We start from the raw sequence: 27,199 nt of genomic DNA on the forward strand, positions 1-27,199 counted from the left end.
CAGTATCCATGGTAACTTTCCAGACTATTTTTCACAAGCCCTGTTAATACTGAGTTAAACTGAATCTATAGTCCTTGATGCAGGTATAAGTACTGGTAGTCTCTTTCACGGGAAAGTAAAATTAATGGTATCTGGTATCAAGTTGTAAGACAAACTCAGATTAGGAGATAGCTGAGTGACACAGAAAATACACGGTCTTCCACCTGAATTTAAGAATGCACTTAAAATGGCAAGAGGTAAGGAAAAGGAAGAAGCAGACAGATGAGAAGAGGACGAACATTGGCTCAAAATACATGGAGGTAATGAATTCAAGAGAGCAAATAAATAAATGAATAAAGTCTCCATTTCTGCTTTAAAAAAAATATCACTAGTAAATCCTTACTGACGCTTTTAAAGCTAATCCATTGGCACATATTTTAAATAGGAAAGGCACTTGAACTTTTGTGTGCATCCTAACTGCGCGGCTCATCGAATGCATTCCTCTGCGGAGAGGTCTAACACGTCTTCATCCGCGTTCTCTTCTATCTCTGGCAAGTTGCCCCAGAGCAAGATGTTTACACCTGGAAAGGAAAAGCCATAACATCACTTAGTGCTGGTTAGTGTTGCAACTCAGAACACGAGCTATAAAATCTTACATATTAGCATTTTTATATGAAGTCATAATTATTAGCAGGTAAGAAAAGCTATTAAAGAATGCATTACAAATATGATTATCTAATTAAATTAGTACTCATCTTACCAAACTCTCATTCACTGCCCGCTGAGTAAAAACTGACTCATAGGTGACCCTCTAATGGGTTTCTGAGGCTGCACATTTCAGGGGAAGAGAATGACTTTCTCCCTTGAGGAGCTACTGGCAGCTTCAAACTACCAGAGAGGTGTGCCCTTTGGGGTAGCAGTGACATTCCCTGCAGAAAATATTACCAGAGTGTCCTTAATATTCACCTAGGACCAAAAAAAGTTGTTAAATTGTTTTTAGGAAAAGTTTATATATAAAATCTTAGAACCCCAAATGATCAGTCCACTCACTAACCATTTACTTTATAAATAATAATTTTCACTTATATGAAAATGAAAGTGATTCATTTTTTGAGACCTGAGGCACAATTGAGAGACTTGTACACTAATGTTCACAGAAGCATTATTCACCATTGTAAGACACAACCTTCCTTGTTGAAACTGAGGAGGGCCTGAGGTACTTGCTGTGGAAGGTTAGGGACTGCAGTCCTCAGTATGGATTGAGGCTCAATATCAAGAAAATAAAATTCTCACCACTAGGCCGATTGGCAGCATCATGATGGATGGTGAAGAGATTGAGATTGTAAACAGTTTTAGTTTGCTTGGCTCCACAGTCAACACTCTTGGTACCAGCAGCCAGGAAATTAAAAGATGCATTGTGATGGGAAATTCTGCCGTTAGAGTCCTCTCTAAAGTACTGAAGAGCAACAATGTCAGTATGGAGACTAAGGTGCGCCTGAAACATGCCATGGTCTTTGCAATCACTTACTATGCATCAGAGAGCTGGACAATGACTAGGGATGATAGAAGGAGAATTTATGCCTTTGAGCTTTGATTTTGGAGAAGAGTATTGAATATATCATGGACCGCTAAGAAAATGAACAGGTTTGTCCTGGAGAGGGTGAAGCTGGGCTGCTCCTTGGAGGCAAGGATTTGGAAGCTTCCTCTGACATACTTTGGACATGTTGCAAGGAGGGACCAGTCCTTGGAGAGGGACATCATGCTTGGGAGAGTGGAGGGACAGCACAGGAGAGGAAGACCCTCAATGAGATGGATTGATTCAGTGATTGGGGTAATGGGTGTAGGTGTTTCAGAGACAGTGAAATTGGCACAGGATAGGGCAGAGTTTAGTGCTATTGTACATAGGGTTGCTATGAATCGCAGGTGACTGGATGACACATAACAACAATCAGAACATGGAAACAGACCAAATGGCCAACAATAATGAAATGGGTTGAAAAATTACAGTACATTCACACAATGGAATACTACACAGCACACAGGAGCAATGATTTTGGAAATCACTACCTAACCTGGGAGGGACTGGAGAACATTATGAGGAGTGAACTAACTCAGTCCCATAAGGACAAATACTGTCTAAGACCATTATTGTAGAACATGTATGAGGATCCAAGGGGGGTAGGGGGGGAAGCAGAGGGGTGAGGATGGGCAGAGGGGTAATCATAGGTTCGCACAATTTGTTGACTGGAGGGAGGAGTGGGTAAAGAAAATGGGAAAGATCAGGTGTGAAAAACAATGTATACAAACTTTGTTAAGTTTTCTTAAAAATGTGATCATTTTATAGTCTATTTTCATGATCTTAAGGGATGAATATTTCATAAGATTGTTTTAATCATGTGGGGTTTTTTAGCATGCAGGGGAAGGACTTTGAGTAAGTCTTCTCATTTCCTCACTAAAAATAGAGTAGCTAGTGCCCTTCCTTTTTTTTTTTGTTCTTTTAAAGTTTCAGACCAGCTATATTATGAACTGCAATCCTTGATATGGGTAGGTTATAGCCTAAAATAAAGGAAGCCTATTAAGGGAGAGTTGCCAGCTTTAGGATCAATTTATAGAAGCCAATACAATAACCACATAACAATCTAAAATCTCATTGAGAAAAGAAAGTCAAATTTCACACAAAAGGGACTCATCACAGGTATCCAATATACTATCAAGCAAAGGAATATGAGATAATCTTTGCTCTGTACATACATACTACAGGTAACTCTTGCGGATATTACGGGTTCAGTTCCATATCACTAAAAGGAAGCAAGTATCCCAATAAAGTGAATTAAGTGAATGTTTTGGTTTCCCAACGTGTATAGAAGTTATGGTTACTTTATACTATAGACTATTCATGGAGCCCTGGAGGCATAGTTCTTTATATGTTGGACTGCTCTCTGAAAGGTTTGAAGTTTGAAAGGCTCTCTGATCTGAATCTACCAGTCATTGATCAGAATAAAGATAGGCAGCCTCCTCTTGTATAGATTTACATCCTGGGAAACTCAATGGTCATCATGAGTTTAAACTGACGCCATGGCAGAGGGTTGGGGTACTCTATAAACGTGCTATAGTATAATGGGAAGTTTGAAATGTGGCGAGAATGAACAGAATGTGACTCTGAGCGTGTCACAGAATGTGAGCGGGTTCTGTTGGAAAAACAGCGCTGAAGACTTGCTCTGGGAAAGGATTGCCACAAACCTTCAACTTGTAAAACACATTATCTGTGAAGGATAATAAAGCAAAGAGCAATAAAGGAAGTAGGCCTATATGATACAAACTGGAAAACAAATACAAAAACACACCAAAAATGAAAACACATCCACTTCCAGTAAGTTGATTCTGACTCATGGTGACCCTACATTGGGTTTCTGAGGCTATGACTCTCATTTTTTTAGGCCATAAATCTTTATGGCAGGAGACTGCTCATCTTTCTTCCCCTGAGCAGCTAGGTCTGAACCGACACTAATGAGTCAGCAGTGTAACATGTAATGTATTATATACCACGAGGGCTTCGTCAGAAAAGATTAAATGATAATAAATGGGAAAGATTGTATGAGACATGAAGTGAATGAGGCATAGGGTGAAATACAATGTATAGGAACTTTGTAAGCAAACCAATGTTGTTGTTGTTGTTAAGGGCCATTGAGTCGTATGCAACTCATAGCGACCCTATGAACGAAAGATCTGAATGCTTATATAACTTCCATTCTTTCTCCAAGTTCATTGGGTTTTTGGAGGCAAGCTATTTTGGAAGGGGATGCCACTCCTGCTTCCAATATAAAATAAAAATTTTATGTTTTAAAAAAGAGTAAATTATTAACTGACCTGTAAGAAAGCCAATGAAGTTCAACAAGAAAAACTGTTCAACTGTCAATCTTGGCTCAAGGAGGATTCAGTGACTCTGGCCACCCTTCTTTGTACACTGAGATAGCATCAATGTGGTGGAATGAAGTACATCAGGGTTTGGAGATTACAGAAATGCAGTTTTAACCAATACTAGTACACCAGGGAATTTTTTTTTCCTACTGTAAATATATGCACCTTTCAATTATATATATTGCTTCACATAATTATTTTACAAAATTATGCTATCTGTATCTTTTATTATATTAACATATCTTTTCTGATTTCGGGGTGTTTTTTAATTTGATACTAGGTTTTTAAAGCTTACTAATGTTGATAGGATGGTGAAGCTTCATCTCACATAGTTTGGGCATATTAATAGAAGGGGCTATTCCTTGGAAAGGGACATAGTGTCAAGAAAAGTGAGAGACAATACTCAGGAGCAAGGATTTAGAAAATTACTACCTAAGTTGGGAGAGACTACAGAGCATTATGCCATATGAGCTAAATCAGTTTCATAAGGACAAATACTGCATAAGACCATTATTGTAAAAACAGTAGGATAACTAATAAAACTTGTATGGGGACCCAAAGGAGGAAGAGGTGAGAGCAGAGGGGAGAGAATGGGTAAAGGTGAGATCACAATGTGGCACAATTTGGTGGGTGGAGGGAAACATCCTGAGGGGACCTGAAAAGACGAGGTAATGGAGGGCATAATTCAATGGGGATTAAGTTTATAAAACATAATGTATTGGCAAGACTGAAAGAAAAAAAGAAAGGTGGGAGATCAGTGAAAGAGAGGAAGACCCTTAATGAGATGGATTGACATGGGACTGCAGCAATGGGTTTGAGTTTGTCAGAGCTGATGCACAGGATGGGACAGGGTTCAGATCTGTTGTTCATAGTGTCACACTCAAATCGATGGCGCCTTACAACAACAAGAACAAGTTGCTATGTGTAGCCTTAGCTCATTTGCCTCACGTCTTTCTTTTCTGTAGAGTATTTTGTTATTAGGGTTGGGTAGGGGGAGAAGCATTTTGCAAATGCAGCCTATCACTCATCCTTCCCTCTAACTGTTCATCTGGAACAGAGGCCCAAGGAGAGATACACAAGGATGTGCACAGAGAGAAACCATCAATAATCTCTGCTGATAGAAATAATGGAGTTTAATCAGGCAAGAAGTTAGCATCTATTTGATGCTACTGAGAACAGAGCTGGTCCTTACATAATTTTCTGATTTTGTGTACTTAGATTGATTTTAATAATAATAATAATAATAATAAATAATAAATAATAATAATAATAAAAAAGATAGTCTTTTCTTTTCCCCTCAAGAATGAATGGGGTTCTGCCTTTGGTGGTATCGTAGAACTGACAGGAGAGCAAGGAAAATCAGAACCCCCTCAAGCCAAATGGATCACTGAAGCCATTCGACCATGAAGGCATTTGCCAATATCAGGGAATAAGTGGAAGTTTTCAAAGCCTCCCTAGGAAAATTTTTGGAAATCAGGTGTGAATGTGATTAGCCTGGAACACAGGCTTAATGGGGCGCTGTGCAGTTTAAAGAGTCTACAATTTTACAGACCTTGTATGTGTATTCTCTTACTGCGGCTGATCCAAGAGACACGTAGAGAGAGTGCTAACGAAACTAGGAACCCTCTTCTGCAGTAAGCACCTAGAATATCTCACTTTCAATTACATTTCTTAGGGTTACATTAAAGAAGAAGTGTGGTATTCTTAGAGTCAATACTCAGAGATATGAAGCAGCCCAGTACAATTGGTTCAAAGGAGAAAAAATAAACGAAAAGATTGGATCTGACAGAGGCAGTACCTTCCTTTCTCTGTTAAGTAGGGAGGAAGGAAATCCTGTGATACATCTGTTTCTCAAGGATTAGATTCACTGCAAATGGAAGAATGCGGGGCTTTTATCCTTTAAAAATTTACCCATATTAAAAAATAAATCAAAACTGGACAATCTCCACCCTGTGTTTTGAATGCTGTAACGCAGGAAAAATAGGATCAAAGCAGACAGTTCCTTTAATGTATCTCATAAGCAACACAAATATAAAACTGAAGGCCTGCGTTAAGAGTCTGTATCCCCTTCAGGAGGGAGTTCTGAGATAGGCCATAGAGAGCTGGACCCCTAACTCGAAGGCTATGCTTCTCTGGTGCTTTGGATCCACCAGCCACTCCTCAGGGGAAAGATGAGCTGTGCTATTTACAGTCCGTAAGATCTATAGCCATGAAAACTCGATGCAGGGTCAGCTATGAGTAGGATACAACTCAACAGCAAGGAGAAAGAGAGATACCACTCACAAGCATCCAGATAAGGTTGTCCTTACTAAAAATGACTTCTAGCACAGTAGGGTCTTAAATTAAGACCTCACATCACAGATTGACAATCACAGTTGAATCTAACACACAGATTTAAAAAAATTATAATCTATATACACACAAACATAACTGAGTATTTACAGATCCTAAGTTCATAATTCTGAACTCTACAAAGGCAAAGCATACTTGGAGGGGAAAAATGCACGTACTTTTGGTTACAAAGACCAAAGAACTTATTTAAAAGCTTGAGGGTGTTAGTGTCTCCTTAAACTGTCAAGGTCTTAAAAGTCACCTTGTGGTGTTGTTAAGTTGTTGAGGTTGTTAAGTTGCGGTTGTTGTTAAGGTGGTTAAGTACGACTCAGACTCATAGCGACCTTGTGAACAAAAGATAAGAACCCTGTTCTATCCTGCACCATCCTCACACTTCCTGACACACAAGAGCACATTGCAGCAGTCACCACATCAGTCCACCTGGTTGAGGGTCTTCCTTCCTTCTCTGACCCTCCACCTTTCCCAGCATCACATCCCTCTCCAAGAAATAGCCCCTCCTAGCAACATGTCTAAAGTATGTGAGGTGAAGCCTCATCATTCTTGCCTCCAAAGAGCACTCAGGCTGTTGTTTCTCTAAGTTTATAGCTGTTTTTCTCTTGGCCGGCCATAGGATGTTCAGTGCTCTTCTCCAACACCACAGCTCAAAGGTGTCAATTCTTTCCCTGTCCTCATTATTCATTCTTATCAAGTAATCAGAAAGACTATGGCCTGAATTAGATGAACCTTACTTACACAGTAAGACCATTCTTCTACTACTCAATGATTTGGAAAGGCACCTAAGTGCAAATTTTCCCAGTGCAATACATTTCCTTATTTCCTGACTGCTGGTACCAAGGGTTTTAATTCATATTGTGTGTCATACAAAATAACTCCCATACATTGTGTCTTATAAATTTATTGCCCATAAATTATGCCCTCCATTTCTTTTCAGGTCCCTGCCAGATCTTTCCCATTTCCTTTACCCTCCTTCTCTCCACCCACCAAATAGCTCCCATGATTTCCTCTCTGCCCATCCTCACCCCTCTATTTGGGTCCCCATATATGTTTTACTAGGTATCCTTCTATTTTTACAATAATGGTCTTATGCAGTATATAAGACTGAGTTAGTTCACTCAGCATAATGCTTTCCAGTCTCTCCCAAGGTATAATTTTCAAAATCTTGCTCCTGAGTGCTGTGTAATATTCCATTATGTGAGTATACCATACTTTCTCAATCCATTAGATTGTGGTTAGATATCTGGGCTTTTCCATGTTCTTGCAATTATGAATAATGCTGCTATAAACATCGGTGTGTGATTGTCTGTGTCTTAGTTCTAATGTCCTTGGGGTATATTCCTAGTAGTGGGATAGCTGAGTCATATAGAGTTTCTATGTTCAGCTTTTTGAAAAAATGCCAAATTGCCTTCCAGAGTGGTTGTACCATTTTACAATCCCATCAACAGTGTATGAGACTTCCTATCTCTTCACATCTTCTCCAATATTTACTTCTTGCTGTCCTGTTAACTTTGCCACTTCTTCTGGGGTAAGATGGTATCTCATTGCGGTTTTGATTTGCATCACCCCTTTTATTGTCAGTGATTTTGAGCATTTCTTCATGTGTTTGCTGGCCATTCAAGTATCTTCCTTTGTGGAAATTCTTTCCCTGTCTTTTGTACATTTTGTAATTGGGTTATTCATCTTTTTCTTGTGGAGGTTCTGTTGTATTCTGTAAATTTTGCTATGAGACCCTTATCTGAGGTGGTATTACCAAATGTTTTTTCCCAGTCAGTAGGTTTTCTTTTCACTCAGTTGGAAAATATTTTTGATGATCACAGGGATTTAATTTTTAGAAGGTCCCGTTCATCAATTTTATCCTCTCCTGGTTGTGTATTTCTGGCTGTGTCAGCCTCCTTATATCATAGGCTAGGCCTTCTAAGCTTGGTCCCAATTTGTCTTTTATGATCTTATGGTTTGGGACCTTACCCCTAGGTCTCTTATTCACCTTGAGTTGATTTTTATGTATGGTGTAAGGTATGGACCCTGTTTCTGCTTTCTGCAGGCAGCAGTCCAATTTTGCCAGCATCATTTGTTGAAGAGGTTATCATTTCTCCATTTGAAAGGTTTTACTTCCTTGTCGAATATCAATGGACCATAGATAGATGGGTTAACTTCTGAGTTCTTGATTCTGTTCCATTGATCTATGTGCCTGTCATTGTACCAGTACTATAATGTTTTAGTTATTACAGCTGTGTAATAGGTTTTGAGATCAGAGTGCTATGCCTTCCGCTTCATTCTTGATTTTTAGAAGTTCCTTGCTTATTTGGGATTTCTTAATAAATTTGACAGCTACCTTTTCTGTCTCTTTGAAAACTGAACTTGGTATCTGTATTAGTATTGCATTAAATACGTAGATTGCTTTCGGTAGGACTCTCACGCCATTCTGAGCCTTCCTATCCATGAACAGGGAACATTTTCCCATTTATTTAAGTATTTTATTATTCCTCACAGAAGTGGTTTTTTTTTAAAAAAATTTATTTATTTATTTTATGTGTGTACCATCAAATTGGATCTGACTGGTACAGGAGGCGATTGTTCCTCCCTCTTCAGCAGAGCATCTGGTGGATTTGAACCGCGTACCTCTGAGATTGCAGTGCAGTTTCCTGCCACTAGGCCACCAGAGCTCACCAGAAGTGTTTTATAGGGTTTTTTGTAAAGGTCTTTGAGTCTCTAGTTAGGTTTATTTCCAAGTATCTCAATTCGTGGTTGGCTACGGTAAAACGATACTTCTTCTTATTTTCCTTCTCTGTGCTTTTTTTGTTACTGTAGAGGAATCCCACTTCTAGTACCTCCTACACAATTTTCTCAGTGATTTCCTTATCTCTCTCATGTTCTGGAATTCTAATCATATGTATGTTGTTCCTTCTGATGTCTTCCCACATGATTCTAATATTTTCTTCATTTTATTTACTTTTCATCTCTGATTTTTCTTCTAGTGTGTTGTCTTTCAGCTCTTTGACTCTGTGTTCCATTTCTCCTGTTCTATTCTGAATTACATTTTCATACATTTCTATTATTTCCAGCGCTGTGTATGCTGTACCCTGTCTGTCTTGTGATGATTTTTTAAGTTCTTGTACATCTTTATCTATAGTTTCAATTCTTTCTTCCATCTTTTGTATTTTCCTCCATAGTTGTTCAAGTTGTTCCTCATCAGTATATTTCTTCTGCTTCTCTGTCTCTGGAGTATTTGCTTTCTTAATGGCTTCCACTGTTTCTTCCATCATTTGCATCTTCTTCTGCAGTTGTTCAAACAGCTCTGCACCAACACATTTCTTCCGGTGGTCTGTGTCTGGGTTATTTATTAGGTCTACAATACATTCTGCTTTTTAAAAGAAAGGTTATTTTGTTTTTTCATAATCTTTGAATCTGTCTGCTGCTTTCCTGACATTTTGCAAATCTTTTCTTGGTAGATGTTAGGCTGTTATAATTGTGGAATGTCCTGGGGAGAGTGATGCTCTCTCCAGGACCTGTATATTGGTGCTCCCCTTTTGGCTTGAAGACCTGAAAGGGAGTGAGTGTTGTTCTCTGGAAAACCAGGGTGAATCCACTCCTGTTCCCTTTGGTTTAAGAAATCCTATGTCTTCTCAATGTGTGGCAGTCAGGAAGATTCAAGGGCGGAAATAAGTACCTGGATCAGAGAGCACAGGGAGGTATTGTCCTCTGGAAAACTGCAGTGGTCCACTCCTGTTCCCTTTGGCTTATGTCATCCCAGGTCTTCACTTTATGTTGCAGTCAAGGAGGTTCAAGGGTGGAAGTGAAGTTTGACCTCTTAAATACAGTGATGAACATAGAAGTGGTAATGAATTTTAGCTAATAATGTTCATAAGATAATGTCTGCAAGGGGAGGGAGTGAGGGGGGAAGTCACTGAAGTTTCACTCTAACTGATGCAACCCAGCTGAGAGAGGGGAAACCAGAAATTATTTACTGGGAACTTCATTTAGGTCTCAATAGAGAAAATTTAGAGGGATGTCTGAGTCTTTTCTTACCAGTAGAGTCTAGTCTGTTAATACCATAGACTGCTTGGCTGTGAAACATCCAGAAGTGTCCATTATTGCAGGAGAGAAGGCAGGTACTACATGGAACAATCACATGATATCCTACGATGTTCCCGCTGAAAAGGAAAGTGAATTCTATTAGATGCCATGACACCTGACCATATAAACATTTTTGTGTACTCATGGAAATAGCTAATCTATAGAATTCAGAATTTATTTTTTCCTAACAACTTCCATAGTTGAAGTCTTTGGAATAGGAATGACTCTGTAAATGGTTTCAGGTTTACCATTAGATGAGAAAAAAACCATTCTTTAAGTTCAGTGAAATAACACTATCACCTCCTTGCACTTCTTTGCTAGTAATATTTTATGCACTCTTCACTCAGAAGCTAGCTTCTGGATACCACAAGGTTGTAACTTTTTCCTTAAAGCACCCGATCTTGATTTTTATCCAGCCCTACAGGTAGCCGGCTTGTGCTCTGGTAAGTTGGTTAGTTTAATGTTCTAGCTCCATGCCAGCACCTAAAAACTCTCCCAACAGATGGAGGAGTAGGAAGACAGCATGCGTCCCTGTAAACCAAACACAAGCTGGTGGCTCTAATTTTAGTTTCCGTGTTTTTGCAGAAATTCAGAAAGAAAGCAAATCCATGGACTCTAGAGGAAGTTGGAAAAGTTTTGAGTGTCTTCAATAATATGCACTGATTAGAAGTACTTGACTCTCACATAGATCATTTCATTTGGCCACATAGTAAATAGTGTGGATACAAGGAGAATGGTTTAGTTAGTACCTTTAAGAAACAAAAATGGTAACATGAACTCTTTATACCTTGAGTTGTAAAAATTCTTATTATAGCTTGGTCCCACCCTGTAAGTTGTGGGAGTCAGTCATTTTTGTGAGGCCCTATAAAGAATACTATAAAAGGTACCAGCCCACCTAAAATATGTCTTCTAATCATAACCTGCTTGAAGGACAAACAAATGAAAATAGAAGTTGTTCTTGGACTAGGACTGGCAGTTATTTGAAAAACTGTATTACAAAAGTCAATTCCAGGGCTTTAATTACAAGCTGGAGTCTTTCATTCTTTCACTTACTCATTCATTCAACTCTTTACTGATTGTCTACCATGTGCCAAGCACTGCTCTAGGTATTAGGTATGTAAGAGCAACAATAAATGAAATGTAACTACTGCCATCAATCAATGCTTAGCAACTCATGGCGACCCTGTAGATTATAACTTATAGAGACCCTGTAAGAGAAAGGAGATTATAACTCATAGCAACCCTGAAGAGAGAGAGTAGAAAAAGACCTAGAGGGTTTCTAATGCTGTAAATATTTATGGAAGCAGTAAATATTCATGGAAGCAGACTGCCGTATTTTTGTTCTATATAGGGGCAGGTGGGTTTGAACTACCAACCATTCTGTTAGCAGCGATGTGAGTAACCACTTTGCCACCGGGTTATTTTGCTAGATAGGGATAAAGCTAAGGACAAAATTAAAATTTTGCTCATGGAGATGACATTCTTGTTATGTGACACATTGGATCACTTTGCTCACTTCAGTGACCTCAGTGTCAAAACAAAAACAAAAACAACTCCCTACCAAGGTCCAAGCCACTCACTGAATGTGGCTGCTGAGCACTTAAAATGTTGGGAGTCAACAAGGAGCCATGTCGTTAAGTGTGAAATGTACGCCACCTTTTGAAAACCAAGAGCTACAAATAGAATATATACTATTTCATTCACAAACGAATGGATTGAGAAATTATGATACATTCACACAATGGAATACTATGCAGCACGGAAAAGCAATAATTTCATAAATTATTGTCTAACTTGGGAGGGACTGGAGAGCATTGTGCTGAGTGAACTAACACAGTCCCACAAGGATAAATATTATATAAAACCATTATTGTAGAATGAGTATAAGGATCCAGAAGGGGTGGGAGAGGCTGTAAGCAGAGGAATGTGGATGTGCAGGGGGAGGGGAGGATTAATCATTGGGTTGTACAATTTTTTGGGTGAGGGGGTGAGGAAAATTGAAAGAATTTCTTCGAATACGTATTTGAGTTTTGTAAATAAACTAGTAAAAAAAATTTTTTTAATGTTGGTCTCTGGAGAAAGACATCATACTTGGTGAAGGAGAGGGGCTGTAAAAAAAAAAAGCGGAGGATCCTCAATGAGATGGATTGAGCCAGGCACAGTAGCAATTGTGCAGACACTGTCTCGGTCTATCATATCTAAGGTCTACGTGAATCGGAAGCCAACTCACTAGACAACACATCACAAGAAGTGGAAATTATTACAATTTGGATATACAAGTATTCCCTACCTCATGCCACTTCTATGAAAGATCTATTTTAGTATTTGTTTTTACTAATCAGAAGAAATTAAAAAAAAAGATTTTTGCTTTGATGGATGAAAATTACAACTAGTGTTAAGCGTGTGTTTTATGATGAGCTGTGAAAGGCAGCAGTGAGGGATACAAGGCCAAGCTCCTTCCCCAGGAAGTACATTCTACACACATACAAACACACATGCATCATTTCTACTTTACATTGTTGCTTACGGAGCTTGACGCTATGATGGCTAACAAAAAGCATCCCAGGAGTACTCTACTTTTGAATAATGAGATAAACTTGTATGGGGTTAAATAAAATATGTGCTTAAATTTAAATTCTCTGGCTTCTTTTTGCCTTTTAAACTTAAGGCCACTAGAAAAACTGAAATGACATATGTGACTGGCATTATCATTCTGTTGGTGGTGCTGTTCTAGATTATCCGAGCTCCTGTTTCTCTGACCTCTCTTATTACTCTGTCCCCTGCTCATAAGGCCTCAGTCACTCTGGCCACCGTCTCTTTATTCATCAACTTTGCTCAGCTTCATCTCATCTTAGGTTCTCTGCATTTGCTTTTCCCTCTGCTAGAATATCCTTACTCTGCCTCCTTAACCTTTAAGACGTAACTCCTTAACCTTTAAGACGTAACTCCCGTGCTATCTTGTCACGAGAAGACTTCTATCTATGCAGCTCTTTCCACTCTCCTCCCTTCCAACCTCAATCACTTTCTTCATTTGGTATTTTCCTTGGAGCATGTCCCACAAATTAAATGTTTTATTGATTGATTGTTTTTTCACTACAATATGCTCAAAGGTCAGCAACTTTGTCCTATACTGCTATGTTTCTGGTTCTTTTAATAGTAACTGTTAAGAAGCACATAGCAGGTGTGCAATATAAATATAGCCTGAATGAATAATGAATGCGTGAATAAATATCCTAAAAATTAAATAATCCTCAGCATATGAGAAGAGTTTACTAATTTAAATTATCATAATTATAACCTATCATCCAAACTCCTCTTAAAGGAAAATATTTCAATCTTGCTTTTAAAAATGGGGATAAAACCAGCCAGTTTAGTTACTTTTCCTAAGATAACAGTAACTGGCATCTGTGTTGTAATTTATAATGTATCAAGCTTTTGAACATTCTTGGTTCATTTGATCTTCATAGATACTCTATATGGAAATACAGCAAGTAAGGAAACAGGTTCAGAAGTTTAGACGTTTAAGGAATTTACTCAAGATCATATAAAGAGTAAGAACAGGGCCAGGATTCCAATACGACTCCTAGAACTATAAATCCAAGTGCTATTCCAGCTAAACGACATCACCTTCTTCTGCAAATTAAAGCAGATATTCCTGAGTGCACTTCTGAAAAACTGTAGAATCATATATAAGTGCCAAGCATCAAAAGACTCATTCTTATAACTTCAAGTAACAAATGGCTTTTCAATGAGTCTTTGCATGGGTTATAAGCAGAACTCGTTACAGCTCACTGAACCTTTCTCTGTGCTGCCCCGTCTATATCCATCTTCCAAACCAAAGGCTATCTAGAATATTGCTACAAATTACCATTTTAAACATGCGATGTCCTTTAGTTTACAGTTGCAGATTTCAGTAAAATAGCATCTTCCAATGAAGTCTACTGCTCTGCAGAAGAAAAAAAGTGTAGATATAAGTCAAGTGCACTTTTGTGATTTAGAATGAATTTTGTAGCTCCAAAGAGCTTAAAGAGACTCTAAGGTAGACCAATATTTTATGAATCAATTAATATTTTTAATTAACCATAAACATGACAACTTTCTATTAAAAAATCTTTTGTTTATTGATTCACATTTCTTAGTACATTAAGAACTACAAAGCAAAGGAAGTAATAGGAAAGGTCTGATTTTACTGTATCCTAGACTGTGTGTCTAACCTTTAATAGTTCACCTGAGTCGTCCTTACCACCGCCTTACATCAAAGCTGTTTGTGTGTGTATAGATATTTTCATGCTACTATAGAAGAAAAATCACTAGGCAGTAAATCTTTGCATAGAACCTCTGCAATTATAGGTTCTATGATGCATTGTCTAGTGTGTTTTTAAGTTCTTGTTTGTGCACATACACAAACATACACAATATTAGCCCATGTCTTTTTGCCATAAGTAAGAACATTTGAATCTGGTAAGAGACTGCCCTACAGTCTAAAAGGTATTCGATTCTACTTCACCAACTGCTCTGTGGGAGACCAATGAACAAGTTCCTCCCATCCAATTTACTGTCTCTGAAAACCTGCTGGAGGGTCAGCTAGGGATTGGTTCCAACTGAAGAGTATACAACAACAACAATAGGTTCACTGTAAGTTTGGACAACAATTGTTCATGCATATTTTTACAAATTATCCTTTTACTTAAATTATTTTAATGACGAGCTGAAAAAAAATCATGTATGGGTACATTTATGTTAACTATAGAAAGTATCTATTAGAGAGAAAAATTTTAAAAAATAAATTTTTTTTTAAGAATTGGAAGCAAATACTTAAGACTGATACACCAAAATGGGTAAAAAAATAAAAATTCAACTAACTAAACCTACAACCATTCTCACTTAGTATGCTTAGCACACGGTGACAGGCAAAGACACTTAGATAATTTTTTTTTAAAGAAAGGTTTTATTACATAAGCAAATGCATGAATAGCTAAAACAAGCTTTAAGGGAGACAAGATTTTTGAGAAAAGAATATTCATTCTGATGGACACTATGTTACTCAGAGTGCGAACAGCAAATAATGGTAGAAAACCATGAATGTTTATTAGTGTAAAACTTTCTGGATCAAAAGAAAAACGTGAATGTTCTCTCCTTTTCAATAGTTGGGAAAATCTTGGCCAATTTTACCTGGTGACTAGGTCTCGGACTTGGTCGAGTGAATTACGATTGGGAGGTGGGCGAGGCATAACGCCAGGGAGCCAATTTAAGAGATTCGTGGCCACATGACTGTAATTGAACTAGAAGCATTACATCAGGACTGACCACTTTGGCTAAACCACAGACCTTGTCCAGACAGTCTGCCCACTTAACATACTCCAAAGGGGCTCATCAGACAGTGGGGTGTGGCTGGAACACCAAAATGATAACCTGCCTGCTGACTCCCAGAGGTCCAAGCCAGCCTTTTTTCCCTTTTAGTTAAAAGGTTCCCGTTGCCCGCCATAGCACGACTTACTTGGTAGGAGGGATGTCTGTAGAGAAAAGGTCTATTTCAGTATCAGCCAGCAAAACAGCCTTCATGCCCCTAGAGCTGAGCACTTGTTTACAGAATTTGCAACACAGGATGGACACACACCGGTCCTTGAAACTACAACTGCTGGTTGACATGGTGTCCTTGGAAAGGATGAGGTGTGGAATTTGGCAAAATAGGGGGGAAAAGCAAGAGCTTTCCCTACTTTTGATTCGCTTAGTTTAAAATAAAGTTGCTAGGCCTCGAGGTTGCTTTTTTTTTTTTCCTTTTTAGCCCTGAAATTGGGACGGAAATGAGTTCTTTTGTTTTCCCGGTGGGAGGTTAAAAGTAATATTTATTGAGTAAATAAATATTAGCAGAAGCAGCAAAATTGGCTTTCCTTTTGAACTTTCCGGGAAGGGAGTGGTATGTGAAGAGGGCAGGGGGCAGGCTACAAGCGAGCTCCTTTTATAGCTTCCCCTTTCTCCAGGCTAAGAGGATCCTCTGCTCTACCTCCCGCCCCTTCAGCAATTCCCTAACTTTCGCTGCCACGCTGTCTTATTTAAAGCATCTCCTCTGGGACCTTCCCCAGTCCCAGTAATACGTCCCTCCCTCTGCGGGCTCCCACGCCCTCCCCACTCCTTCTCTTTAAAAATCTTCCCCTTCTTTCGAAGTTGCAGAAAATCTTCTTTTCCACCTGGTTCTCAGTCCCTTCTCTCTTTCTCCCACTCCCCTCTGCGCTCCGCCGACCCTCGCTCTTCTTTCCCGCAGACCCCAGCCCTCAGCGATGCTCCCTCTCGCGCCAGCCGCTCGCGTCCTCCCTTCCCCTCAGCACTCCCTCGTGGCCCTCGTCGATCCCACAGATCTCCCTTGTGCGACAGCTAGAAAGAGCGCGGAGGGTGGTAGTGGAGAGGGGCAAAAGTCGCTCTGGGGGCTTCAGTCCACGCCGTGGTCTCTGCTACCTGACACGCTCTCTCTTCCGCTTTCTCTGCCTCTCTGAACGGCTGTCAGTTTGAATTACCAACGCAGTGCACCGATTGGGAGAACTCGAGCTCTTCTGGATCCTGCATTGGAAGACTTTGAGGCCTTCCCCTGTCGAGATCTTATTGGTGTGGAGATTGCACGTCCCGCCCCAGTAACGGTGCCGAGATCAATCCGGCTCTCTGGTTGGCAAAACTTGGCTCCCCCTCCATCCTCATTGGCTCGTTGTTGGAGGCTTAGGCACACCCCCTAAGTCCCTCCCTCCTGAAAAAAAGACAAGACACGCCCTTCGCTCATCCTACTGGAAGACCTTCTGCATTCCCCACAAGTCTCTACTCTCTATTGGTTAAAATTCTCCGCAACGCCTCTCCTCTTTACCCTTGTCCAATTGGTTGAAGCTTCTCTCAAGAGTTTGCATTTGGTGGTCGATTCCCTTTCAATCCCGCCCACTAATTCTACTTTTGTTGTTGTTGTTGTGTGCCATCAAGTCGATTGTGACTCATAGGGACACTATTTTACTTTACTTCAGGTCCCCAAAACCTGGGGAGGAGTGTATGCTACAACCACGCCTTAATAATGCGAGCCACACCTCCAAGTTTTGCCAGCCCCTCCTCCTCATTACTGGCCTCTCGGGATCAGCTGTTCCTATTGGCTAAAAGCCCCATCGGTCGATAAAAGGCGGGCGGTGATTGGCAAGGGGGTGGGCTCTGCTTCGCGGCGGGGTCCTGCGGAGTTGGCCGCGGCTCCTCTGGGGAGTAGGGGACCGAACTGCGTAGAAGCGGGTGGCGGGGTAGAGAGGGGAGGAGAGATCTGAGTGGGAAGCGGAGCCGCGGGCCTGGGACCCGTCGCGTCAGAGCCAGGTAAAGGCTCCTTCTCTCTCCCCTTTCTTTTTCTCGGCTGGGCTGAAGCCTTGACTGAACAAACTAGGGCAGGGGCGGGAAGGAGAGGGCGCGGATGCTGCTTGCTGCAGCGCCTTGGCGTTGCCATCCGGAATCTCTCAGACCTCCTCCCCTCCAGACCCTTTCCAAATTCCCCAGTAAAGCCCATAATACGTCTCAGGATTGCGTGTCTCTCCACCCTTCCCCGCACATCCTGGCACGCGGCCTTTACTCACATACCGCAGCACAGCCCGCACCCTGCCCCCTCCCCAGGTCCTCTGGACACGGGCAGCCTTCGTCCACCTTTGAGCAACCGTTGTTGGCATCACCCCCTACCCATGAACTTCTTCCGGGCTCCAGTCCCTGACAGACAACTCGAGTCACTTAGAGCCCAAGACCCAGAGGATGGGTGTTCCGCATTGCTTCCGGGGGCCCTCCCCGAAAGTCCTCTTGACCCACTCCCATTTCCAGACCATTCTTGGCCCCCTCAGTTACCAGCATCCTTGAGCTTCATGGAACATCACGGCCCATGATAGTCTCCGAACCTTGCCCCCCATCCCCGAGGTAACCCTCCCTCTTGCCATCTTGCGTCTTCAAAGCGTTGTGTGTGCTCAGTTATTCCTGGGCTCGCATCCAACCTCAGGACCCTCCAGTCCCCCTGCTCCCCCCGTTTCCTGCCCGCTGGAAGCACGCCGCCCCTCTCCCGCTCGTCCTCGCTGCGGCCCTTCCTCCACCCCGGGAAGAGGCTCAGGCTACTACTGCCTTTCACTTCCCGCGGCTGGAGGAAGCCCTGCGAGGGGAAGGGGCGAGAAGGACCGGGGAAGGAGGCAGGGTCGCTCCTGCGGCACGCCGCCTAGCCAGACGCCCAGCCCTGCGCGGAATCTGGGATCCCTCCCGCTTCCCGGGCCATAGCTGGACAGAGAGCTGGGCCGAGATCTCGGACACCTTGTGGGGCGAGGGCACCTGGGGCCCCCAGCGACCCCCAGTCCCCAATACACAACACACACAGCTGGGCCGAGATCTCAGACACCTGGGGCGAGGGCGACAGGGGCCCCCACCGACCCCCCAGCACCCACATCCACACATCCTAGCAATGGGTGCGGTATCTGAGAAGAGCTGGGTTTGAGTGACCAAAAATATTTGGGGACTGGGGAGTGGCATGTAGACTCTCTATCATCACTGGCTGTCTCCCGCCCCTCACCCGCCGGTTTTCCCGGCTCCGACCCTCGCCTGTGACCCGTTTCCTGCTTCTGCCGACCACATTGTTTTCCTGCATGTGTCCCGTGCGGAGCAGGCTTTTTCCTGCAGATCTTCCCCTTGCCTCCCCCCACCCCCAACCTTTGCTGCCAAGAGAAGCTAGTAACCAAAAACAAAACAACTGGGAGGAGGGGCGGGAAGAGAAGAAAAGTTGTGCCCGGGTGGCTCGTCTCTCTCGGCTTTGATTCCCCCTTTGATGTTCTGGGAGGTGCCCTAGTCTAGGGACACGGGCCTTGGTCGAGGCAGGACCAGGAGACCCGGGAGGACTCCCTCGGGCTGGCCGCAACCCAGCCCTGACCAAGGCTCTGAAGGCCAGGCGGCCGCCGGGGTGCCGCAGTCCTTGCCCGGAGCTCCGCGTTCCCGCCGCAGTCCCCACCCCGGAGCCCGCGCAGGCGGCCACCCCAAAGTGCTGTCTTTCAGCCTTAAACCCAAATCCCGGGGGAGCTTCCTTCTTCCCTACCTTGTCCGGCTGGGCTAGGAGGGCCTCGCGGCGTATGACTGAGCCCTCGGGACAACGTCCCCTACCCCACCCCCGCTGCGATTAGGATCTGGGCTTTGGCTCATCAGTCCCCTCCCCCTTCCCCCTTTCCTGCATTTACAGGCAAGTGAACCGGAGCAAAGGACTTCCGATCCAGTCCGCGTTGCTGCGGTGGTGGCTCCCGTTTGGAATTTGATTTGCAGCATCTTCGAGATTGTACAACAACAACAAAAAAAACCCACCCGCGAAGCACGCCCAGCCCTCGCCGGGCGCCCCGATACGCACCCACTCCCTCTCAGGGACCCAGCTGGGCGCGTCCACACCCCCGCAGCCCCCACACCATGCTGTTGTGCGGAAGGACTTCCACTCCCCGCCTGTGTCGTTGATGTCAGACCCCAGGCCAGCCTCCGGGCGCTGCAGTTCTCCCGGCTAATGCTGAGGCTGCGGCTCGAGCTCTCTCTAGCACAGGATCTGCCGCCGCGCCCGGCCCCAGCGCCCACCGGCTGCATGTGCGCGTCTTAGCCGCCTGGCCAGCCTGCAGCCCGCGCTCGCCGGAGCGCTGGAGACCACCGCGGGGGCCCCTGCTGCCCTTGGGAGAATCGCTCTTGGAGGTATTGATTTTGGTGGCTGGATTCTCCCCTTGGATCTATCAATTCACTCTTCGAATTTGGAAGAAAGAAGGAAAACATGACGTCTCCAGCCAAATTCAAAAAAGATAAGGAGATCATAGCAGAGTACGATACTCAGGTCAAAGGTAAGGGTTTTGAAAAATAACATCATGCATATGTCGTGGGGACCCTTGAGGCGTGCATTTCCACCTTGAATTGCAGGGTATTCAGTCTTTGGGTGGAGCAGGTGGGGATATAGGCTGACACCAATGGTGGTTTCTTAGGTGGATCTGACCCACCAGAGGATGGCCAGTGCCACGGGCCATGGGGGATTCAAGGGGTGGGCTCCAGGTTTGTCTCTGAGGGGCTGACTTGGCCTGTATTTTTTTTTTTTTTAAGCAGCCCTTTTCTGAACAGGCTAGCCCATGCAGGGGGGAGGGGCCGAGGAGAAAGAATTTGTCTCAGGATGTCTGCTTCAGGGTACCTTGAAGGACAACTGAGCTCTGACAAGTGTTTAGAATTTATTTCAGAGGCTGATGAGGAATCTAGGCTCAGAAGGACATCCTTGAGAAGGTGGATCATTTGGAGAGCCCTAGGAGATACGGGGATATTTGGGGGTTTTGTCTGGTGTGGTATATCAGAATATATGATTTACTATGATATCAGACTTAGAAAGTTCAAAGCCACCATGGGTACCCAGCATAGCCACCTGGTCCCTGATCGCACAGCGTGCATGCAGACATCACAGAACAGAAAAATAAGGTCACCCACAGACCGTCTCTATCCTCACCTAAATCCGAATAGACTTAGATGTTAAGACTGCTGACAGGGTGGGTGTTGATTCTACAAAATGGGAAGACATAATTGTTTAACCCTTCTGTGTCCTTTGCCCCAGAATTCGTGCTTTGAGAGCCCTCTTTTCCTCCTTGCAAAAAAAATGTGAAGGGTAAAGCGTCTGGAAAGACCATGTGACATGTCTCCACATCTAGCTGATGGCTAGACTTGACATAGGAATCCAGAACCTTTTCCCAGTTAGCCTTTCCCTAACCTGCAGTTCCCTTTGGAAGGACTCTTGCAGGTTAAAGGGCCCTAGCACCTGTTTTGTGCAAGGCACTGCCCCTTCCTGGCCAGTCTCTCAGAAGGAACATGAACCTTCAGTCCATTGAGACCTCAGCTGAGGAGTGGGAGAGGTGGGTGGCCTTGACTGTTACACCACATGGTTGGAGCTCTGGGTTTTCCTTTGTTTCAGAGTACAGAGGCAGGGGCCCCTCCTTCTCTCCCTGCACCAATGCAAGACCTTTTCCAGTCATAGGAGACTTGGGAAGGGTGATGTTACCCTCCTGATGTTTGCTAGGTGTAGGGATAGGTCTAAGGTTGAAAATTGGCAGCTGCCTTTTCTTTTGGAAGGTTGGAAGGTAGTTCGAAGCCCCCATTGTGCCTCAGCTTGGTCAGTATTGGAGGTGCCCTAATGGGCCTTCTATATCCACTTGACTGCAGATATTGGTAGGTTGCTTTCAGACATGGGGAGTTGACTGATTGATAGCTTCAGTTGAACTGGGACTGGGAGGGGTGTGATTGTGAGTTATAATTGAGGTCTTGGCCTCTTGTCACTGTTCATAATCCATGGCTGTTTTTGTAAACAACAGGCCACCGGCCTCCATGTCCTGTCCAGATGCATTGCTATCTGCTCCTGGAATCCCCCCTGTATAATTTTAAGCAGATACATCATTCTCTTTTCACATTCTATTTCTTAACTGTTGTCATAGGGAGCATTAATAACTTTGACTTTCTCAGGTTTCTTTCCAGCAGCATGCCATTTGACTAAGGTGCAAAGTGATTTTTACAGGTTTATTCTTTTGGAAGGTTCAGGTCTGAAAGGTGTTAATAAGACTGTACCTGCTGATTCCTTATTGGTGAAGGATTTCTCATGAATGTCTCAAAATTAAACGCTTGTCCATTTACCAACATTGCTCATTGAGATGATGTAATACAGTTGGCTATTTGGGGTTCCTTTCAACCTTGCCGCAAGTGAGAGACTTGAGACACTGATATTTTTCCATTTGTCACTATTCAGGATTATAGACTCTTACAGAGAGGGCTGAACATAATCTCTTATTCAAAGAAGGTGCCCACTCAGTACTTATGAAATGGATTCAAATAGTCGAATCCCCCATTTTACAGCTAAGGAGAATACAGAGAAATTACGAGGTTTGTCCAAGGTCACACAGCTAGGTGGTGGTAGATCTGAAATGAGAAGCAGGTTTGTCAACTCTCAGTTCTCTGTTCTCGATCTGTACCATGAAAAACACACTCTACGCCAAGTGGGGAGAAAAAGTCTTTAAGAAGCCAAAATCTATCACTGAATAGTAGTAACAATAATAGCTTTCTGGATACTTGTTATGTTCCTGACTGTCCTAGGTACTATAAATGAGCTGTTTTAATTTATTTATTCCTTACACCAGTCCAGGAGGTGGATAATGCCATCCTCAATTTGACATGTTAGGAAACAGAGACTTAGAAGGATGCTAAAACTTTCCCAAGGTCACACAGTTTGATTCCATTCTTTTGTTCTGTAACTAGTTTTTGAGAATATATATCTCCCCCAACAACCCCATGGCCATTGTTTTCAGCTCATGGTGACCCTGATGGCCTCATCAAGTTTCTGAGATTATAAATCTCTACAAAAGCAGAGTACCACATCTTTCTCATGCAGAGCAGGTCACAGGTTAAAACTGCCAACTTTTTGGTTACAGGCTGAGTGCTTTAGCCACAGCATCACAAGAATCCCTCCATTGTGATCTGGAGTCTAGCAATTACAATAGTGAACAGAGTAAATTCCCCACGCTACCCATATTCATAGGCCAGAGCTCTCAAACCTCTGTTGTCCTTGGAAGGGCTCAGAATTGGTGTCAAAGATCTGGATTCTCAGTTGGGTCTGTCCCTCATTAGCTGGACGTCTTTGATCAGAATTATGAGTTTCAGCCTTTTATGGGCTACATAGGACTTGGTGCTACTAGCTTTAGGTTTTTCAGATGCCAGGGTGAAAATTACTGCAAGGTTAAGGGTGCAGATTTTTGAGCCAAATAGATCTAGGATGGAATCCGGTATAAGCAGGCAAGTTAAATGAATCCTGTTTCCTGAGTTATAAAATAGGCAGAATAATACTGCACTGAGAGGAATTGATGAAAGAAAATGGGGACGAGCCAAACCCACTGCTGCCAAGTGGGTTCCAACTCAACGAGGGCCCATGGAACAGAATAGAACTATCCCATGTGGTTTCTGTGGCGGTAAGGGTCCATAGCAGCAGAGAGCTTCATCTCGTGGTGGAGGGACCCCATGGTTCAAACAGCCACCAAGTGCCTAGACCACTGTAGCCTCGAAGCCCCTTCATGAATGAAATAGTACATAAAAAGCTCCTTCTTGAATGCAATAGTGCATATACATTGTGAGGTACAGCATCTAACACCCATAACTACTCAGTAGACAATGATTTTGTTGAGCCTGCCTTCTTGCCCAGTTGGGCTGACCTATAAGGCTACTGTAGTACCTATTCGCAACAAAGCTCCTGGGTATTTAAACGCTAGGGAACGAGTCCAGGAATGAAGATTGACTTCTAATTTAGGTTCAGCTAGTAGCTGCAAAAGGTGCCTTGGGTCAGTCACTTAAGCCATCTGAGCCTCAGTTTTCTTTTCTGTAAAATGAACACAAGAATTGTCTTATCCGTAGATCTTTTGAATGCTCTTGTTCTGTTATGTTTCAAATCAGAGGCCTGGATTCTGCTGTGTAGTCAGAATGGATTGAATTAAATGGACTTTAGGGGACTAGTGGTTTGAATCAAGGTGGATCTTAGGGGACCATTTCCCTCCTGTGGTTTTTGCTTTCTCTGAAACCACCTGCTTGGCCCACGTGAAGGATTTGTGAGGCTGCAGCCCCCACTGCTACCCCAGTGTGGTTTTGTGAGGGGCGTGTCTCCTTAGTCAGCCTGTCCTAGTAGCTGCCTTCTTAAAACCGTCATTGTTTCTGGTTTGTGGGTGTTCAGATTCCTTTGAAAGTTCATGCCTTTCAATGTCTGACCCGAAAGCGTTGAGATTTTTACTGGTTTTACATAGTGCTTTCCACTTTACAAAGTGCTTTCATGTACGATAAATTTGAGACATATTTGATGGTGATGGTTAGATTCATGTCCGGAACCTGAAGCTTCTTGGCCTCCACTCTGGCTTCTTTGGGATTGGAGCCATGGAAGTGGTGGAAAGGTGCTGGGCATGGTTACCAGAGACGAGAATCTGGGAGGTATTTGTGTGAACTGATATTGCTGCATGCATTCAAGTCCCCCTTCCTTTACCCCCTTCATACCTTGAGTTTTTACAGAAAGTTTGAGATTGACAGTTAATGGAAATATTCCAGCAGGAATAGTCTCAAACAGTGGCATTGTAAGTTGAGCAGTTAAATTCTTGAGAACATTAGGGGTCTTGTCTTCCCCCCCACTTTAATTATTTTTTAAATGTCTTAGGAGAGCAGTGTGGGTGCACCACAGAGCTGAAAAGTGAAATTCTGTAATTTCCATCACCAGCGTTTTGCTAGCAAAGGAACAGTCCTCTGCCTTGAGCTCTTTAACCCTTTCAGGACCATTTGAGAGCCTGAGATGAAATTTAAAACTGGAGTAATTTTGTGTGTGTTTGTGCACAGGCACTAGGGAACGCTGATTGCTGGTATTTAAACAAGCTCAATTCCCTGAGGAGTTCCAAGCGCTTCTTCACACATGCCAGCAAAGGTCTTCTCCTGAGAAGCTTCTTTCCTCCCAGCCCCCACTCCCCCCAGGGAGCTTTAAATATAATCAGTTTGTGAAAAGCTGCATTAAAACATTTCCTTGGAATCCCCAAGCAGATGCTATCCTCTTCCTGTGAGGTGACTAAAGGCTTCCTCAGTCTCCCTTTGCTCAGGGAATGTAGCAATTCTGCAGAAAGGTGAACTGCTGGAAGAAAAGTCACACCCTTGGAAAAGTCCATACCCTCTGCATCTCAGGGTAGCTGGAGGAGGTTGGTGGGCAAGGAGCCAGCGGATGCTGTGTGCTGACCAAAGGGGCTGGGTTTGGAAACTGTGTTCACAAGGGGGTCCTTAGCTTTCGCAGGTGAGGAATCGTGCTGCGGAATGGGAGCAGAAATTTTCTTTGGAGAAGCGCTTCTGGTAATCAGGGCTGTGTTGTTCAGCACCACCCAGGTTGGAAGCCTGATCATTTTTTTGCAGTGGAGTTTGCGGTGTCTGGTATGTAGGGACCACTCCCTTTGTAAGCTAGCAGGTGCCCAGCCCCTGCCTTGTAAACTCCCACTATTCATTCCAGATAACTGGGGGCGGCCGCTTAGCAACCACAGATGGTTTACTTCCAGAAGAGTGATTTTTCTTCATGAGAATCATGCTCACCTGACGCCCTAGCCTTTCAAGGAGTTCATAAGAAGATGCTATTCCAGGTTGCAGGAGAAAAGCAGTCAGTGTGTAGATTTCTATTGACTATGAAATTCTAGGGCCAGGTGTGAAACTGAGCAATCCTTTGGAAAATCTGCAAAAGTTACCTTGGAAGTTGACTTAAAAAGATATAATGAGTACATTTTTTAGGGTTAGGGTTGGGGGAAGAAAACAAAAATAAATGAGCACATTTTCAGGTATGTTGTAAAATGACAAAATATAGCACCACTATCGATTTTCTGATTTTACAAAAATGTGCAAGGACTTAATCTTTATTCTTAATTTTTAAATGTCCTCTATCCCAAAGTTTTATAAACCTACATATATATTTGGGGAACTCAGTTGTGCTGCTGACACACGGGCGAAGTCTGTCTACTGCCTGAATCAGCCGGCAGCTCCACAGGAGAAAGATGAGCAGAGGCCTGCTGTGGGATTAACAGCCTCTGAAAACCCACTGAAGGGTCAGCTAGTATAGCTTTTGATCCAACAGAATGAGTGCATGATGTATATGGTTTTGTATAATGACCTGCCCTGGTAAAGACTCTGACATACATATTCATTTGCTCATGCATTTATTTGTGTAAATACCTTTTAGTAATTACATGAACTACTACTTTTCTTTTTACATGACTTGAAAAACTTTATTGAGTTTCATCAACATGATAAACTGCACCTTAAGGAATAGTTTGATGTTTTGACCAGTTTTACACCCTGTCACACGTGAGCTAGTGAAATAACCATCCATCCAAAATTTTCTTCATTATAATGAATTAGAATTACTTTATGGAAAAAAACATGATTTTAAAGATAAATCAATAAAAAAACTAGATTATCAACTAAGTTTTTCTAAAGTAATAAATAAGCATCTCAACTATCATGGTGTACTATGGAAAAAATTCTTTAATGAAGAGATTTCTTGAGTGAGAAAAGACACGTCAGTCTCTCAGGGAGGTTGAGATAATGATTGTCTCAACCTTTACAGTGTGCTTAGGTGAGAGAGTAGAGGAAGAAAAGAGAAAAAGGAGCTGGGAGTTGACAGTATCTGTTCTCCTGTAGACCTTGCCTATCTTCGTTGTCCCCAGGGCCACAAGCCACTTCTGAAGGGGTCACGGTGAAGTAGTGCCAAGCAGAGCGGATGAAGGTGATATAGTAGGAATATCCAGGGGAGATACACTCTGACTATTACAGATAGGCCTTTTTTCTCCTAAAGGTTCCCTGTTTCTGCTGAATAGAGACCATCTTTCACAGATTGATATTTAGCTGGGTCCTCTGAAGATTCAGAGAGAGACAAATTGACACAGTGACTGTGGCAATGGGTACAAGTGTGTCAGATTGTGAGGATGGCATGGGATAGGACACTGTTCAGGTCTGTTCTTTGTAGGGTCACAACAAGTCTTGTTTGACTCAGTGGCACCTAACAACAATAATAACCACAACAGAATCTGGCTATAACCGATCACTTCAACTGTGTTTTTAGTTTTGTGTGCATAGGGCTGCAAACCTGTCCTGGCTGTATAACATCCTCTAGACACATACACCATCAGCTAGCACTGTTTGCCGGTTACCATTCACTAGGCATTGTGCCCTGCACTTCATGCAGATGATTTGGAAATCCTCATGTCATCTCGAAGAGGAATATGTTGCTATTACTCTGTTTTGCAGGTTAGAACGGTGATGTATAGGAGATTCACTAATTCGCTGGGAGTCAGCAGCTAGTGAGTGAGGA

General features: G+C 42.9%; 2 protein-coding genes across 4 annotated transcripts in view; one reads left to right on the forward strand and one right to left on the reverse strand.

Moving 5' to 3' along the window:
- Positions 1 to 465: 465 nt before the first annotated feature.
- On the reverse strand, positions 466 to 15,969 carry FAM72A (family with sequence similarity 72, member A). The gene is made up of 4 exons (XM_006887925.1): positions 15,818 to 15,969; positions 14,189 to 14,266; positions 10,273 to 10,397; positions 466 to 560 (listed from the first exon to the last, which is right to left on the reverse strand). The coding sequence occupies exons 1-4, from the start codon at positions 15,967 to 15,969 to the stop codon at positions 466 to 468; spliced, it is 450 nt and encodes a 149-aa protein (XP_006887987.1).
- A 3,826-nt stretch (positions 15,970 to 19,795) lies between these two features.
- SRGAP2 (SLIT-ROBO Rho GTPase activating protein 2) overlaps positions 19,796 to 27,199 on the forward strand; it is a 306,462-nt gene continuing 299,058 nt past the window's right edge. For all 3 annotated transcript variants that reach the window (XM_006887926.1, XM_006887927.1, XM_006887928.1), the window contains exon 1: positions 19,796 to 20,159. In XM_006887926.1, coding sequence (XP_006887988.1) covers positions 20,093 to 20,159 — 67 coding nt within the window. In that variant the 5' untranslated portion in view covers positions 19,796 to 20,092. The remainder of the gene's footprint in view (positions 20,160 to 27,199) is intronic.

This window comes from Elephantulus edwardii, unplaced genomic scaffold (assembly GCF_000299155.1).
Source record: "Elephantulus edwardii isolate Elephantulus edwardi_28Jun2011 unplaced genomic scaffold, EleEdw1.0 scaffold00063, whole genome shotgun sequence".
Lineage (NCBI taxonomy): Eukaryota > Metazoa > Chordata > Mammalia > Macroscelidea > Macroscelididae > Elephantulus > Elephantulus edwardii.